Raw genomic sequence first — 15,656 nt, 5'->3', positions numbered from 1 at the left:
AGTAGTAATGTGAAACAACCCAGATAGTACAGAGCAGGCAAAGATGTAAACCACTGGTGGGCCAAGAACAGGTCTTTGACTGGTGTGGAGCCTGGCAGGCTACAGTCCAAAGGGTCACAGAGAGTCAGACATGACTGTGACACACACACACACCCCATTTTTAGAACAGAACCCAGCCCAGAGTGGGAAAATAATAAGTATTGAACAGATGATTTGAAGAAGGGACAAGTAAAATGATGGGCAAATGAATGAATCCATTGAATTTGGAGTTAGATCTGAGTTTGGGGCTCAATTCCTCTAATTACTTACCTTCTCTAAGCTGCTTCATCTGTAAAATGGAAAAGCTGATGCTACTTCATAAGGTTGTAGTAAGACTGAACTGAGGGGAAACATGTGAAGCACAATAGCGTGCCTGACACGTAGCGAGCCCCCCATCAAAACTGGTTTGGAATACAATGAGGTTCAGCTTCCAGTAAGAAACACAGACTTTGAAGCTCAACAAACCATAGTCGCAGGCAGAACTTAGCCAACTTAGTGACTGGGAGCTCTCCAGCAACTTCCTTGATCTCTCTGAACATCAGTTTTCTCATTTGTCAAGTGAAGTCAATAATAGCCACCTTGAAGTGTTATTATGAGAACTAAATGAGTTATACATGGGTTATGCACTGTGTACAGTGTCTGGTACATAGTAACTGCTCTCTAAATGACAGCCATAAGTATAAATACTGCAACTTAATTTTTATTGGGAGTAAATAAAATCGCTGGCCTTTAAAAGCAACAGAGTGCTTTTATAATAGATTAGGAATACAGATTCTGGAGCCAAACTCCTTGGGTCTGAACCTTGGCTCTGCATCTTTCAAGCTGGGTTTAAGTAATATATCCCATCTGTAAAATGGGACTCCTTGTGTCGTCCCATTTCACCAGCCACCATCTTGGCATATGTCTTGAGAATAGAGGGGTCATGTCAAACTTTGCCCCCACTCTGAAGCTGAAACGTGGCTCCCATTTGGCAGGGCTGTTCCTGTGGTCCGTCTCTTCCCTTGACTGCCAGTATTGAAAACATAAGGCTCCCTTTGGTCATTGGTCTTCCTTCAGCCCTCCACCAGACTACTGAGACAATGTTTCAGGCCATCACCTCAATCCATGTAAGAAATCCTATAGGCCAGGACGGATGCAAAAGGCATGCTGGCCTAGTAAAAGCTAAGCTAAAAAACGGCTTCCAGCACCATCTCAGGCTCAAGTTCCAAGAAAAATTGTGACCTCAGTGACCCAAAACAAGACAAAGGGCATCACTGTCAGTGGAGCCCGAATGTAAATGTGCTTCCACTTGTTAATTGTAGACTGGAATTAAACTGTCCCATCGCACATTGACTGTTGAACACTTGAAATGTGGCTGACACCAAAGTGAGATGTACTATAGGTATCCATTACACACCAGATTTCAAAGACTTAATACCAAAGAAAGTAAAATGTCTTATCTATAATTTTATAATATATGAAATGATAATATTTTTAAATATTGAGCTATATTATATTAATACATGTAATGTATTACTATAATTGCACAAATCTCTTTTTGCTTTTTTATGAAAAAATGTGGTCACTGTTAAACATAAAATTACATATGTGACAGCCAACTCTGGCTCATGTTCTATTTCTATGAGATAGCACTGGGTTAGAATCTCGGTGTCTCCAGCCCAGAATGGGGCCATGCAGTTCTTTCAAAACCTCAGGCGTTCTCCGCCCTTCTTCTGTCATGTGGGCCACAGTTATTTACTGTTGTTCTTTAAATTAAATTATTTTTTAACTTCAACAAAATCTATTGTTGAAGAAAACTCTACCACTCCTGAATATAGAAGTCTAGTGTTATTTGACATAATTAGAAGATAAACCCAGAAATGAATCAATAGAAAATAAACAGAACTGTATTCCAGCCAAGTACCATTGTTTGCCTGACGGCTCAGAGCCTAGGGCTGATTTTCTTTAATAGGTGGATATTAAGTTTATTAAATAGGTATTAGAGATGTATTAGCAGCCATCTGAGACTTTCTCCTTTACTGTCTATACAGAAAGAGAATTGTGAAGGATAAATCATTTTTTTTCTTTGTAACTTAGTGTAATTTCTTGCTATATCTGTGTTCCCACAATTAGGTAGCTGAAACTTCAGAACAGCAGGGCATAATGGAAAACTACTCACTTTCTTGCAGCCCCAATTCAACTCTCAGTTACTTAGGACAATTTGGACACATCATTTAACCTCCCTGGATCTGTAAATGAGTATAATTAACTTCATCATCACTCAGTGATTATGTAAATCAAATGATCTTCTGCCATGAGTGAAAGTCGCTCAGTCGTGTCCGACTATTTGTGACTCTATGGACTATACAGTCCATGGAATTCTCCAGGTCAGAATACTGGAATGGGTAGCCTTTCCCTTCTCCAGGGGATCTTCCCAACCTTGGGATCGAACCCAGGTCTCCCGCATTGCAGACGGATTCTTTACCAACTGAGCCACAAGCATCTTCTGCCATAGCATGTTAAAAACTAGACGTTCTCCAGAAGTCAGATGTCATTTTTATTAGTGTTTCAAATGAAATAATGAAATAAACCTGTGAGAGAACAGAAGGTTATCCCATTCAGCCCGCTGCTCGGCAGTTGTCTCTTCAAAGACAAGTCCAAAACTCTTCCTTGAACAGAGCTTCCCTTATGCTGTTTGATTTTTGAGTTTCCTCATTACCAACTTCATTCTGGGACTCCTGAAAGCTGACTGAGAAAAGTGAATCCAGCTACACTGGGGATGAGGGTGACCCACTGGATTGTCCAGTTTCTAGTGTAGACTCTCAATGTAGGTGTCAGCCATAGTAAAAAGAGCAAAGCTATCAAATAGGATAGATAATTTAAGTCATTGGAGTTGACATATTGTGAATTGTTGCTAACAGACGTGTAATTGACCATGTTTACCAATATCCAGTGGAGCTGCAGTGTGCCATCATCAGGGAGAAATAGAGATAGGTTCTTATCATTGATTGTGGTTTAGTCCCTAAGTCATGTCCAACTCTTTGCAACCCCATAGACTTTAACCCGCCAGGCTCCTCTGTCCTTGGGTTTCTCCAGGCAGGAATACTGGAGTGAGTTGGTGTTTCCTCCTCCAGGGGATCTTCCCAACCCAGGGTTCAAACCTGCATTTCCTGTGTTGCAGGGCGATTCCTTACCACTGAGCCGCCAGACAGGTTTACCTGGTTCTAAAATACCAAGTTTTCTGTCACCAGAGATGATTCCCTTTTGTATTCCCCAGACTGATCCAGGACAAGAATCTTTAATATATTAAATTACATTCTAGTAAAAATGAGCTTGCTAACAGTAAATTAGGAGAACTGGGGGCAACAAAAACACACCCAACCAACAAAATGGAAACAAACCACCCAGGCAGCATGAAGCCAGGTTGCTCCCTCTTCTGAGGAAGCTGTTTTCTTGGATCACTGAGCAGATTCTTAACACATACTGCAGAAACACAACCACAGAGCATGTCCATGTTCTTTTGGAACACCGAGACCAGTAGCTCAGAGCAAAATTTATAAATCACTTAATGGACCATGGGCACATCATTCAGCCTTCATGGTCACAGTTTCTTCATCTACAGTATGGAGCTAGTAATGTCTGCTCTGGCTACTTTTTGGGGTCTTATGGGGGCCACATACATACATTGAGAGTTTGGGGGAAACATTAAAGCACCTTTTGAGTGGCAGCCTCTCCTTTCTATGAGAGGAAATAGCACAAGCCAAGCTAGCAGAAGATACCTTTTATGTGCATCCTGGTAACTTAACGGTAGATGTTACAAATTTATGTCTTGAGCTTCTTCCATGCATACTTTATCTCTGTTAGATAAACGAGGTATAGCATTTGTAAAAACTGGGTCCTCGCCTGCACCATCAGAAGAAAGTCACTTCTCAAGTACGAGGCATTTATCTCTCCTGGCACAGAGGTTATTTTAGGTGGACCACTAACATGGCATTAAGTAAGATGAGTGAAAAGTTGCTCCGTATTTAGTTTAAGCCTTCTAATTAGGTCATGCTAGTATTTCTTTAATATCCTTTTAACACTCATGAATCTCCTTTTTAACAGAGATCCTAGATCCCAAAGCCTTGTGCAAACATCCCCAGCTAGAATTTAAAGTATTTTCACTGTATAGCCTTTATGTTTGCAGTTTTCTTCTATCTATAAAAAGTTGGTTGGTTTAACATTTATTGTACACATATAATTTCCTTCTAAGATAACCTTATTTATGTAAAAAGGGTAATTTGCTTTAAATGAAATGTTGAACAGTAACACCAGAGATATGCACATAAAATCAGAATTGTTCAGGTAGTACCAAATGACTGAAGCTTAGAGAGCATCAACTAAGATAGCTATCTACCTAAAATACACTGAAGAAAGCTCATGATATGGCGTAGTAGTCAAGTGAGGCACTAGTTATCAGGAGAGCTTTTGGCCTGTCTGTTCTTCAGTTTCCTCTTAAGCAAAGCAGGGCTGACCTAAGGACCTCAGCTACAGGGTTAATGATGTCTGCAAGTGGTTAGCAGAGTGCCTGGCATACAGGGAACACTCTGAATGTGACAGCACACACGTGACAGCAGCTGTTTCTTAAGACAGCCACTAGTTTGGGACAGTTTTTAACGAACCCTCTTGCCGTCTCTACCATGTTCTGTGTCCAGGAGGTGACTTGCATGAATCACAGCGAGTTCCAGGTGGGTTTGGCCAATTGAAGTGAAACCACGGTTTAAGTCCATTTCACCTACCTTCCGTAATCACAGTTATTTTAAGACTTACCTTTCCTCCAAGGAGAAGGAAACTGGAATCAGCTGTGGTTAGTTTCAACTGGTCTGATGAAGATGGAATAGAACCGACAACCTTCAACTGGGTATGCGCCAGTGTCTGCTAGTTGACCTTTTGACATCAGTGGGCCAGAAAAACTCCAAGAGTGGAGACCTGTTAGGCCTAGTAATGCCTGTGCAGAACGAGGATTCTTGCACCTTCTTTCAATCACCCTTCCCCACACTCCCTTTGCCTAAACCCGCTCTGCTGCCGTATCCCATAAATATCTCACCCCTTGCCCTCCGGCAGGCAAATGTGAGGTTTGTTTTCCCATCTTCTCGCTTGGCTCTCTTGCAAAAAAATCTTTTCTTTGCTGCACTCCTAGGCTTGTCAGGATTTTGGCTTGCTGAGCATTGAGCAAAATGAACCTGGTTCAGTAGATTAAAGCAGCAGTCCCCAACCTTTTTGGCATCAGGGATTGATTTCATGGAAGACAGTTTTTCCTCGGGGAAGAGGGGAAGAGGGATGGGGGAGGGGAGGGAAGGAGGGGTGGGGGAAGAGGGAGGAGGGATAGGGAAGGGGGAGGGTGGATGGTGGTGTGGGGTGGGGGCAGGGAAGGTTTTGGAATGATTCAAGTGCATTACATTTATTGTGCACTTTATTTCTGTTATGATTACATCAGCTCCACCTCAGATCATCAGGTGTCAGATTCTGGAGTTTGGGGACCCCTGGATTAAAAGATGGGAAGAAAGTGGGGGTCAGATTTGCTCCCAAAATCTCTCCCTGAATGTAGCTTCAAACTTAGATTATACCCGAAGTCCAAAAAAAGTTCAGGCTAATTGATACTCAAGCTGGAATTTTGAAATAGTCTCCCAGTTGTCACACTTTGCTTAGTTACAGAAAACCACTTGAGGCTGCTTTTTTTTTTAAATAGAAAAACTCAATTCTAATGACATTTTTTGTTTGGTCTAATTATAAATCCTGGTACAAATAGGGCACCTGAAGTTCTGTCTGGGAGAGCTATTGATATAATCAATCAGTGCCTTGATCACATTGACATGCTCTTTTTATTTGATCTAATTATAACATATGTTTAAAAACATACAAGCTTACATACCACCTGGTAAACTCCTATATAAAAGTTTGTAGAACCAGATTGAGGCTATTTTGTATGTTCATTTATTCTTTCTTTCTTTCATTCTCTCAACAAATGTTGCTAACACCTTTTCTGCCAAGACCCAACAACAGGCAAGGTAGACAAAGCACCTGCCCTCATGCAGCTGACATCTTACTCTGGAAAACAGGGAAGCCTGCACATTTTCACTTCTCACAACCATCCAATGAGACGGATACTGTTACTAGCCCAATTTACAGAGGGCAAAATTCAGGCTTCAAGTAAGTCAAAACATCAGGATTCAGTCCCAGGTCAATCTGAAGACAGACTCTGAGCTTTTAATTAATATTGAGATATTTTGTACAATATACTGATCCCTCTTTATGAAATGCTACTGGGGTGAAAGGGTTGGATTAGCTCCCCAAAATAACTCCAAGGACATGGGTCCTAACTTCAGTCAAGAAGTTTATATCGAAAGTGATTCATTACTACTTTTTAACTTTCTTAATGCACTTATTTTAAATTAAAAAATAAATGTTCCTGGGACTTCTCTGGTGGTCCAGTGGCTGAGACTTGTGCTCCCAATGCAGCTTCCATCCAGGTCAGGAAAGTAGATCCCAAACGCTGAAACTAAAAGTTCGCATACCACAACTAAGAGCCTACACAGTCAAATAAATTTTTTTTGTAAAGAAAGAAGATTAAAAAAAAAAAAAAAAAAGCCAAGTATTCCTTAAAGCAGACATGAAAAGCTATATAGAATAGTCAAGCTCTCAGGTTCTGGAAGCAGACAGCCAGGCTTAGAATCCTGGCTTCCCAATTTACTAACTCTTGACTCAGAATTTTATTTAACTTTTTGGGCCTCAGTTTCCTCAACTGTAAAATGAGGACAGGATTAGCATCTATTTCATAGGTCTGTTGTCAGGATTAAATGAATTAATACATGTACATTTGGAAGTAATACATGTAAACTTGGAATCACATAATAACTGCTCAGTAAATTTTAGGTAGTATTACTGTTATCTGATATTTTAATACATAAGTCTGAAAACTTTATTATTTTCTATAATTTCCAACTGAGAGTTTTCACATGACTCTGTTCTTCAGCATTTCCCCATCCTAACAGCCTTTTTAAAAGTCTATTTCTTGCATAGCACAGGTAGCTCAACTCAGTGCTCTGTGGTGACCTAGACTGGTGGGATGAGATGGGGCTAGGACGTTCAAGAGGGACAGAATATACGTGTACATATAGCTGACTCACTTCATTGTACAGCAAAAGCTAACACAATGTTGGAACGCAATTATACTCCAATAAAACTGTTTCTATTTATGATGAGCATAATGCCAGCTACTGTCTTAGAATTACAGAGTGTCTATGACCACTAATAACTATGTAATCTCAAGAGAGAAAAGTCCATATTTTATATTTGTAAACCCTTGTAAGACCTGATGCATGACTCAAAAATTGTCTGAATAAATGGAGGCGTAATTGAATAAAGGTACCAGATTGAACATGAATAGAAGTTGTATTTGATACAGTTAATCTGGCTTATTTATTTATAACCATTCCTCCAATTTCTAATTCAAACCCCAACCCATGAGTTTCTCTATTCCAAATGGTCTTTCTGATACAACAATAGATACTGTATTTGTTTGCCTTTTTGTTTTTACCCCCATCTCTTTCCAGAAACAACTTCAAATGACTTAGAAGGACATATGAAACTCAGGATGAAATTAATTACAAATGAGAAGGAAAGAAGACAGGAAAGGCAGGATGGGTATATAAAACACAGTTCGGAACAGGGTTCAAATAGCCAGACTTTATTTAGAAAAAAAAAACACATTATAAGTGGGTAACGAATTGGCCCTAAGTTTTCCAAAGGCAACATGAAATGGTCAATTGGTGAGTTACATAATTTACAATGACCCCTGGATGGAAAGAGACCAGTTGTTCAGAAGATTCAGTCTTAGCAGTGGACCCCTCCAAAAGTCGCACCTAACAAATATCCACAACAGCATCTTTAGAGTGTAAGTGCTCCTCAGGATCTTGATGGAAAGTAATTCAGTCACAGCATGAGGGAAGGCTAACCAGAGTAAGTGATATCACCATGGCCTCAGATAGGAAAGAAACAGGTTTTCTACTTGAGGCATTTTTCATTTAAAATAATTCCTGTTGCTATATTCAATATACTATTTTCCTTCCCAGATCAGTGTTTTGTTATCTAGGTAAATAGGATGCAACATCTTTCTAGTAGTCAAACATAAATACAGTAAATCTGCACAATTGTCTTATGTTAGAACATGATTTGCTGAAGTCTTGGGAGTGCCTCCCAGTCCTACCCTCTTTAGAGAGGGAGGGTCACAAAGAAAGTTATGACAAGTCGCGCCCCCCCCCCCCGCCATTGTCAGAAACACAGTAATCATTCATTAGTGTTACTATTATTATTTATTTTCTGGAGATACAAATTAATATCAGATAACTATTACTCATTTTTCAACGTGGTTCCAATGCTGTGGGATCTTGGAATTTTTCAAAAGGCAAACCAATTGATTTGTTTCTAGAACTCACTTTTCTCTTCCTATTTTCTCTTTCTGTTTGTTCCTGTAGGACTTCATCGTCACTGTAGTCTTTTCGTTCTTGTGGTTGGTGGGTTCATCAGCTTGGGCAAAAGGACTGTCTGATGTCAAGGTCGCTACAGATCCCAAAGAAGTATTGTTACTGATGTCAGCTTGCAAACAGCCATCCAACAAATGCACGGCTGTCCACAGCCCTGTGATGTCCAGCCTAAACACTTCTGTGGTATGTTTCCCTCTCAGATCTTCATTTGCCAATCATGGGAATCAGAAAAGTGTCCCAGGAGTCATCTGGGAAATGTTTTGCCTCTGAATGGAGTCTAGTCTAAAAGGTGATAGTTCACTCTATGGGCTAGATGATCGTTTGGCCTTCAAGTTTTCTATTGTCAGAACACATAGACTTTAATGTGTCCAATTACAGAGTTCTTAACAAGAGCCCGGCAGGTTCAGGCAGCTTTTGCTTGGATGACGGTCAAGTCAGAATTCTAAGGCAGAAGCAGATATAAAGTCTGAACTTTAAGACTGAAGTCTGCCAGAAGTTAAAAGGAATATTTGATAGCTTAGAGGTTTCCTGGGATGAAAACTTCGTTCAAGCCACACATAGAATATACCCAGTTGATTTTCTAGAGAAAAATACACAGACACAGTCAGGTACAGATAGAAATCATAGAATAAAAAATACCTATAATAGTTATGGTAATTTTTTAATCTTCTCCATGCTCTTGGTTTAGTTGCTTGATAACTTCAGAAAAGCAGAGCTATATTAGTTGAACAAAGTCCAGTATTATCATCAAGTATATGACTCTTACTGGGAGACAGGACGTCTGACAGATAGCAGAGCCACTAAATTGGATTCTTATTTCATGAGTGTAAGAACTTGTGTTATTCCAAAGAAGGAAACTATATCTGAGAGACAGAAACTATAATGACAGCAAAAAGTAGTAGTTACAAAGAATAGAAGGTCCAACAGTGTTCACTGAAGGATCGACATTCTTTAGCAACCTTTAAAAAATAATTATCTTTCCTTCAAGGTTAACTTATGTTTCTATAGCTTTCTGGAATTTCAGAAGGCATATGAAAAGGGAAAAAGATTGGCTCATCGGCTCCTGATGATTTGACTGTGAATCTTGCCTTATTAATAAGATAATAACATTGAAATAAACTATTATTAGGATCTCACAGTAATTTTTACTTATTTCTAGCCATACCTGTGGGTGAATACTTTGAGGTATATGTTAAAATATATTCTACTGCTTCTATAGTTTGTTTACAGGCAGTGCTTAATGAAAATTATTATAACCCTGATCTCAGAATCTAAGAGAGCAAAGATGAAATCATTCAGTATGTTTGTTAGTTCTTTTAGTAAATGATGACATCCTCCATAGTCCATGTAATCCCGCTTCTGATGTCTCTTCCAACAAGGCGTTGGAAGTTTTGAATGAGAAACAATGTGACATATGTGTTAAAAACCAAAAGAATAATGGATGGAAAGCAAATCATGTCATGTGTGTGGAGGTGTGGGTCTGGTGCTGTTGTAGGTTATCCATAAGTTATCCATGTCAGTGTCCTCCAGTTCCTAGTGGCAGAAAACTCCACCTAAACTGGCTAAACCAAAAACAGTCTCCTTATCTGTAAAGTCTGTTCTTTGTAGCCCAGTTCTGGTACCAGTGTCTATATGAGGTGTGATGATTGGGTTGCAAGTAACAGAAAGTGACAAATCATCCATAATTCCTACTTCTGTTTCTCCACCAATGCAATCTTGATACATCTTGTCAGATCATTTAAATGTCCTCTCCCATTCTTTTTCGTATTATGTGCTGTCTCTTTCAGCCTCTCTTTCTGTTGTCTCACATCTAGGCTAGAATAAAAATACCAACTCTGATTTCAGTTGCAACAAAATGACAAGGAAAGATTCAAGGGCCCATGTGCCCCTAAAATGTGTCAGCCAAGAAGTCTGTGATACCTCTGTGATGACAATAGAGTAAGACACCTATTACAATAGTGATAGATGTCTACCTCTCTGATGTAAGAATAAGACATCACCACTCCTTAAATAGGCCCATGGCAATGCCTTGTTTACATTCTTACTTTAAAGCTGCATTCCCCTGATTTCTAGGTTCTTTTCAGGCATCTCATTTTTAGAAATGAAGTAGCATCAGGGGAAAGGAAGTGATCAAGGAATAGAAAACAGTTAAAATTATAGTCCTGGGTAGAACCATCCCTTCATATCTGAAAAGATTCCACGATAGTTTTTTCTACTCATATCAACCTATACTTTCAGAGGTGTAATTTAATCGAGATCTCCCCCTTGAGGGAAAATACCCTAGTTATTGTACACAGGGTTAAAGGCTCCTGTGTGTAAATTAGAGTTGTGTCAGTGATTCCTAATTCATTCTGATCATGCGACTATTATACTATAAATACCTCATTTATGTTTTGTATCTCCCTTAGCAAGGAGCCTAGAGCGTGGCACACAATGTTAAATAAATCTCAGTTAACATTAAAGGAAGAAAAGAAAGATGGGATTGGGAGAGGGTTGGAGGGAGGGATGGAAGGAGGGAAGGGAGGAGGGTGAGAGGAAGGTAAGGACGTCTGGATAAACTGATTTTCAGTGAGATCTTTTAGGAGTCTAGCAGTGTCTTTTGTTTTGTTTTGTTTTCTAAGGTTTGACTGTCCAATCATATTTTTAAAATAGTGCTATCAATTTATTTTATTTCATTTTTGGCCACGCCACATGGCACTTGGGATCTTTGTTCCCTGACCAGGAATCGAACCCACAACCCCCTGTAGTGGAAGCACTGGAAATGGGGAGTCCTGCTAGAGAAGCCCCTAGATGCTCAGTTTTGATCTTGACACCTCAAGAACATGACCTCACTATCAAAAAGCCTGCTTCAGTTTATGTCTCAGGAAAAGTCAAATGCAATTCGTGGAAATATTTTAGAAAGTGATTCAAAGCATAATTTATAGTTCAGTGTCCAGCACTGTCTAGCTGCTTTACACACACCCTGTTTGATCCTCACAACTATCCACCAAGGAATAATTGTCTTCATTTCATAGAATTTTATAAATGCTGAAGTTCAGAGGCTAACTGCCTTGCCCAAAGGCATAAAGCAAAAAGTTGCAGAGCCCAGGCCATTCAGATTCTGAAGCCAGAAGGGATGGCTCCAAGGCTGAGATTCAGATACTATGCCCTGACCCACCTGCTGCTAAAATCATGAAGCTTGGAGCTGGTTTTCCAAGCTCCCAGTATCCCTCATCTTGACTCCCTAACCTGCCACTCCCATCCCCAGGTGACTCTGTGGCGTCCCACCATCCAGCAATTAAGGGATAAATTACTTGGACGCAGCAAGGAACTTCTGAAAGCCCACTCCAGAGCTGTGACTGCTGCCCAAGTTCATCCTGATTGTTCAGCATCCTGCTGGAGTGACTACAACATATACTTTAATGTCATCACAGCTTTGTCACACACTCTCATTGTCCGTCTCTGAGAGGGGGCTGCTACAACTGGCTGTGCTTAATTCCCAGTCAACTGATCCACTTTGGAAGAGGCTGCAAAACAACTGTTCTCTTTGGGCCTCTTACAGTAACAAACAGCTCAGTTTCCATAAAACACTTAGGACCCAGGGAAGTGACACCCAGTCCTCTGGCTCACCAAGGACATGCTTCTGGAGAGTGGGAGGAGATTCCATAGGCAAGTCTCACATTCAGTTGTTGAGAAAACGTTTCATACTTCTCTGAAACCTGGACTTCAGAGTATTGTTTGGGCATTCACCTCTGACTGAGAGGCACAGAATATACAATATTCAAAGCAAAACCTCTGTGTACACTACCATGCATGTGTTTGTCTGTACACCATCTATACCACTGCTTCCTCCGTACTTTTTAAGTTGACTCATTTTATTTCTGTCATTTCAATAAATGGAAAAGCAGTATCTCTAGCATTAAAATGAAGGTAACCTTATAAGTTAATGGTCCATCATTAAAATGAAAATAACCCAACGTCCCCTAAAGATATTTTACACCATGAGGGTTACCTCATTTGGGGAGATAGTGGTGGATTAGATAGAGGATCAGACTGTGGAGTCAGGTGGAACAGGGCTTATCCCAGGCCTGCTACTAACCAGTCATGTGGCCATAAAAAAGCTCCTTATCTTTTTGCTGAACCTGTTTTCACATCTTTAATATGAGTATAATAGCACCTTCCATGACTAAATGAATAGATGCAATAAAGCCCTTCCATTGTTGTTGTTCACTCACAAAGTTGTGTCCAACTTTTTGTGACCCCACGGACTGCAGCATGCCGGGCTTCCCTGTCCTTCACTATCTCATAAAGTTTGTTCACACTCACGTCCACAGAGTCAGTGATGCCATCCAACCATCTCATCCTCTGTCTGCCAAACACATAGTAAGCCTTCATGAAAAGTCATATATTCTAAATGAAACAGTGACTTCACACCAGAAACTGGAAGAAGCCTCTGCATGGAGGTGAAAAGTGACCTTTTGCGTTTGAAGGATTTTTCTGAAATTGAGATTTTTCTGAGCTTTCTCTCCAATCTGTCCACTCACTTGCTTTGATCCTCCTTCAGGTCTTTGGATTCTTGAACTTTATCCTCTGGGCTGGAAACATCTGGTTTGTTTTCAAGGAGACCGGCTGGCATTCCTCGAGCCAGAGATATCTTTCAGACCCCATGGAGAAGCACTCCAGTAGCTACAACCAAGGCGGGTACAACCAAGACAGCTATGGGTCAAGCAGTGGGTACAACCAGCAGGCGAGTTTGGGGCCATCCTCAGATGAGTTTGGCCAACAGTCTGCTGCCCCTGCTTCTTTTACCAATCAGATGTAACAGGGTAGTTTTGGCATTCTTCCGAAGATCGTTTCTCCCCATTCTGTGTCAGTGGCAGAAGAATTTTTTAAGAGTTTCAATCAATTATTAATGTGGAGAGTGTTGAATGTAAATCAGAGATCTGTCGTCCTCATTAAAGCAGAAAGGCCTGGGTCATGATAAATGGTATTTAAAGATGACATGAGGAGATATATTATTCATTACAGATGGCTAATTGGAGAGTACCTTGTTATATACACATACTTTTATGGTTGTTTTGTATGCGTGTTGAGATAGTGGAACCATTTTGTAGCTTAAAGTCTCTAGTATGTAATATGCATAAAGTAAATTAAATAGCATTGAATTTTCTTTTGCTTTTTGATGCGAAAGATGTTTTAATGATTTCTCTAAGACAGTTTGGCGCATCACAATGTGCATGTATTATTATTTTTTAGTTGCAGGCCCTGTAGGATTGTGAAGTCTCTAAGTATTGGTTTCAGACAATTACTCTGTATTTTTTTTTTAATTTGATGAATCAATGCTCATATGATTTAGTGCATGAAAGCATTTTCTCACAAAATGAACATTTGAACTGTATGAAAATTTTCCAGTTTGCATCACAAATTTGTTAAATGGACGTTTAAAGAAATATATTCACTACTTTGTATATTTGCAGGTTTGTCTCTCCGGGTTTATCTAACCCTGAATGCATTGTGAGTAAGGTTTGGAGTTTTCTCCCTCCCTGATCAGTAGATATTCAGTGTTGTAGATGGTAATTGCCTGATATCTATTCTATTTAGTTAGCTAAATATTTACATTCTTGTAACTTTCTATGGTGTTTTGTGGCTTTTCTCCTATGGGCCATGAACAATGGGCCCAATAGCTGTGAGTGTTGGTGGAGTGTTGTTTCCTTACAATGATGAAGATGTGGGTGTCAGACACCACAGTCAACATATTGTGCTGCCATATTAGTTTATCAAGGATATTCTGGAGAACCTAGACCACCAGCTAAATGTTTAAATCCTATTTATTTGTAAAGTTAATTAAGTCCTAGATCCAATACTAAAAATTTTCAAGTCTCAGCTCAACTTACAAAGTCTGATTTGTATGTTACCCATAAATTGAAAATGACTTCCATGAAGCAGTCTGTCATCTCATTAAATATTTCCCAGGATGTATGCATTATCAATCTTTGCCTCTTTGTTTTAACTCAATGGAAACACCAAGGCCCCACAGTGAAGGCAAGCTGAGCATCTGTATCTCCAGATAAAAGTCGTTATTGATGTATAAACTCGTTGCGTGATCTGTGATGTTGGAAACATTTTAGTCCAAAAGAGCCGCGTGTCTTAGATGATATCTGTAAACTGTTTCTGGATCCTGTTGGATAAATCTGTATGTGATATCTCTTTGACCTTAATAAAGTTATTGCATACAATGCTGGCTGGAAAATGGAGAATTACAGCAGTAGAACCTGCTGAACTTGAACAATAAGAGAACAAAGGGTAAACGCACAGTCTGTCCAGTCTCTCACCCTGTCCTTATTTTGTGAGCTCAGAGCTATTCATTCATTGATTCTGTAGTTCTAGGACCTCCTGTGTACCCTCATCTATGCAAAGCATTGGGGATAGGCTAGAAATACAGAAGCATGCCCCAATTCAGGAAGCTGACACTCTATTTGGGGTGTAAATAGAGTAAAATAATCACACAGAGAGTGTGTGATTACAATAATCACACAGAGAGTGTGTAATCACACATAGAGTAAAATAATCACACCCCATCTACACTGTGTGTGAGAAAGAAAGACTCAGGATTCCACGAGAATGCTTATCAGAGGGACTTGAGCGGCTTAGGGGAAAGTGAAGAAGCTTGAATCTGTCTCAAGACGGTAAGGTTTCGTGAAGACAAGGTGCGAGGAAGAGCACCCCAGGCAGAGTAGCCTTGCAGAACTCTCAGGTGGCAGGAGGCAGGGTGGATCTGTAGAGTGTGAGGTGTGGGGGGGGGGGGGGGGGGGGCTTGGAGAGGGGTTAGCTGCTGCTGGGTAGGAGGCAGCGGGAAATCCCACTTGGGGGCCAGGATCAAAAATTCTGTCTTTATCCTAAAGAAGCTGAAGGAAAGCACTGAAGTATTTAAGCGGAAGAAGGACACAATGAGATATTTTCTTTTTTTTTTTTACTTGGGATTTAGTTGCTTTACAATTTATTTAGTCTCTGTGCTCAGTCATGTCCGACTCTTTGCGGCCCTTTGGACTGTAGTCTGACAGGCTCCTCTGTTCATGGGATTTCTCAGGCAAGAATACTGGAGTGGGTAGCCATTTCCTCCTCCAGGGGATCTTCCCG

The 15,656-nt window shown here is 40.2% G+C and overlaps 1 protein-coding gene across 1 annotated transcript in view; it reads left to right on the top strand.

The window, feature by feature from the left end:
• The window catches only part of SYNPR (synaptoporin), a 282,952-nt gene extending 269,611 nt beyond the window's left edge, over positions 1 to 13,341 (top strand). Inside the window, exons 5-6 of the mRNA XM_061129173.1 lie at positions 8,532 to 8,723; positions 13,084 to 13,341. Of these exons, the coding sequence (XP_060985156.1) occupies positions 8,532 to 8,723; positions 13,084 to 13,341 (450 nt within the window). The remainder of the gene's footprint in view (positions 1 to 8,531; positions 8,724 to 13,083) is intronic.
• Positions 13,342 to 15,656: the final 2,315 nt, after the last annotated feature.

The sequence above is a fragment of the Dama dama genome, chromosome 24 (genome assembly GCF_033118175.1).
Source record: "Dama dama isolate Ldn47 chromosome 24, ASM3311817v1, whole genome shotgun sequence".
In the NCBI taxonomy this organism is placed as follows: domain Eukaryota; kingdom Metazoa; phylum Chordata; class Mammalia; order Artiodactyla; family Cervidae; genus Dama; species Dama dama.
Note: the sequence above shows the minus strand (reverse complement) of the source record. Positions and strands in the feature narration are given on the sequence as shown.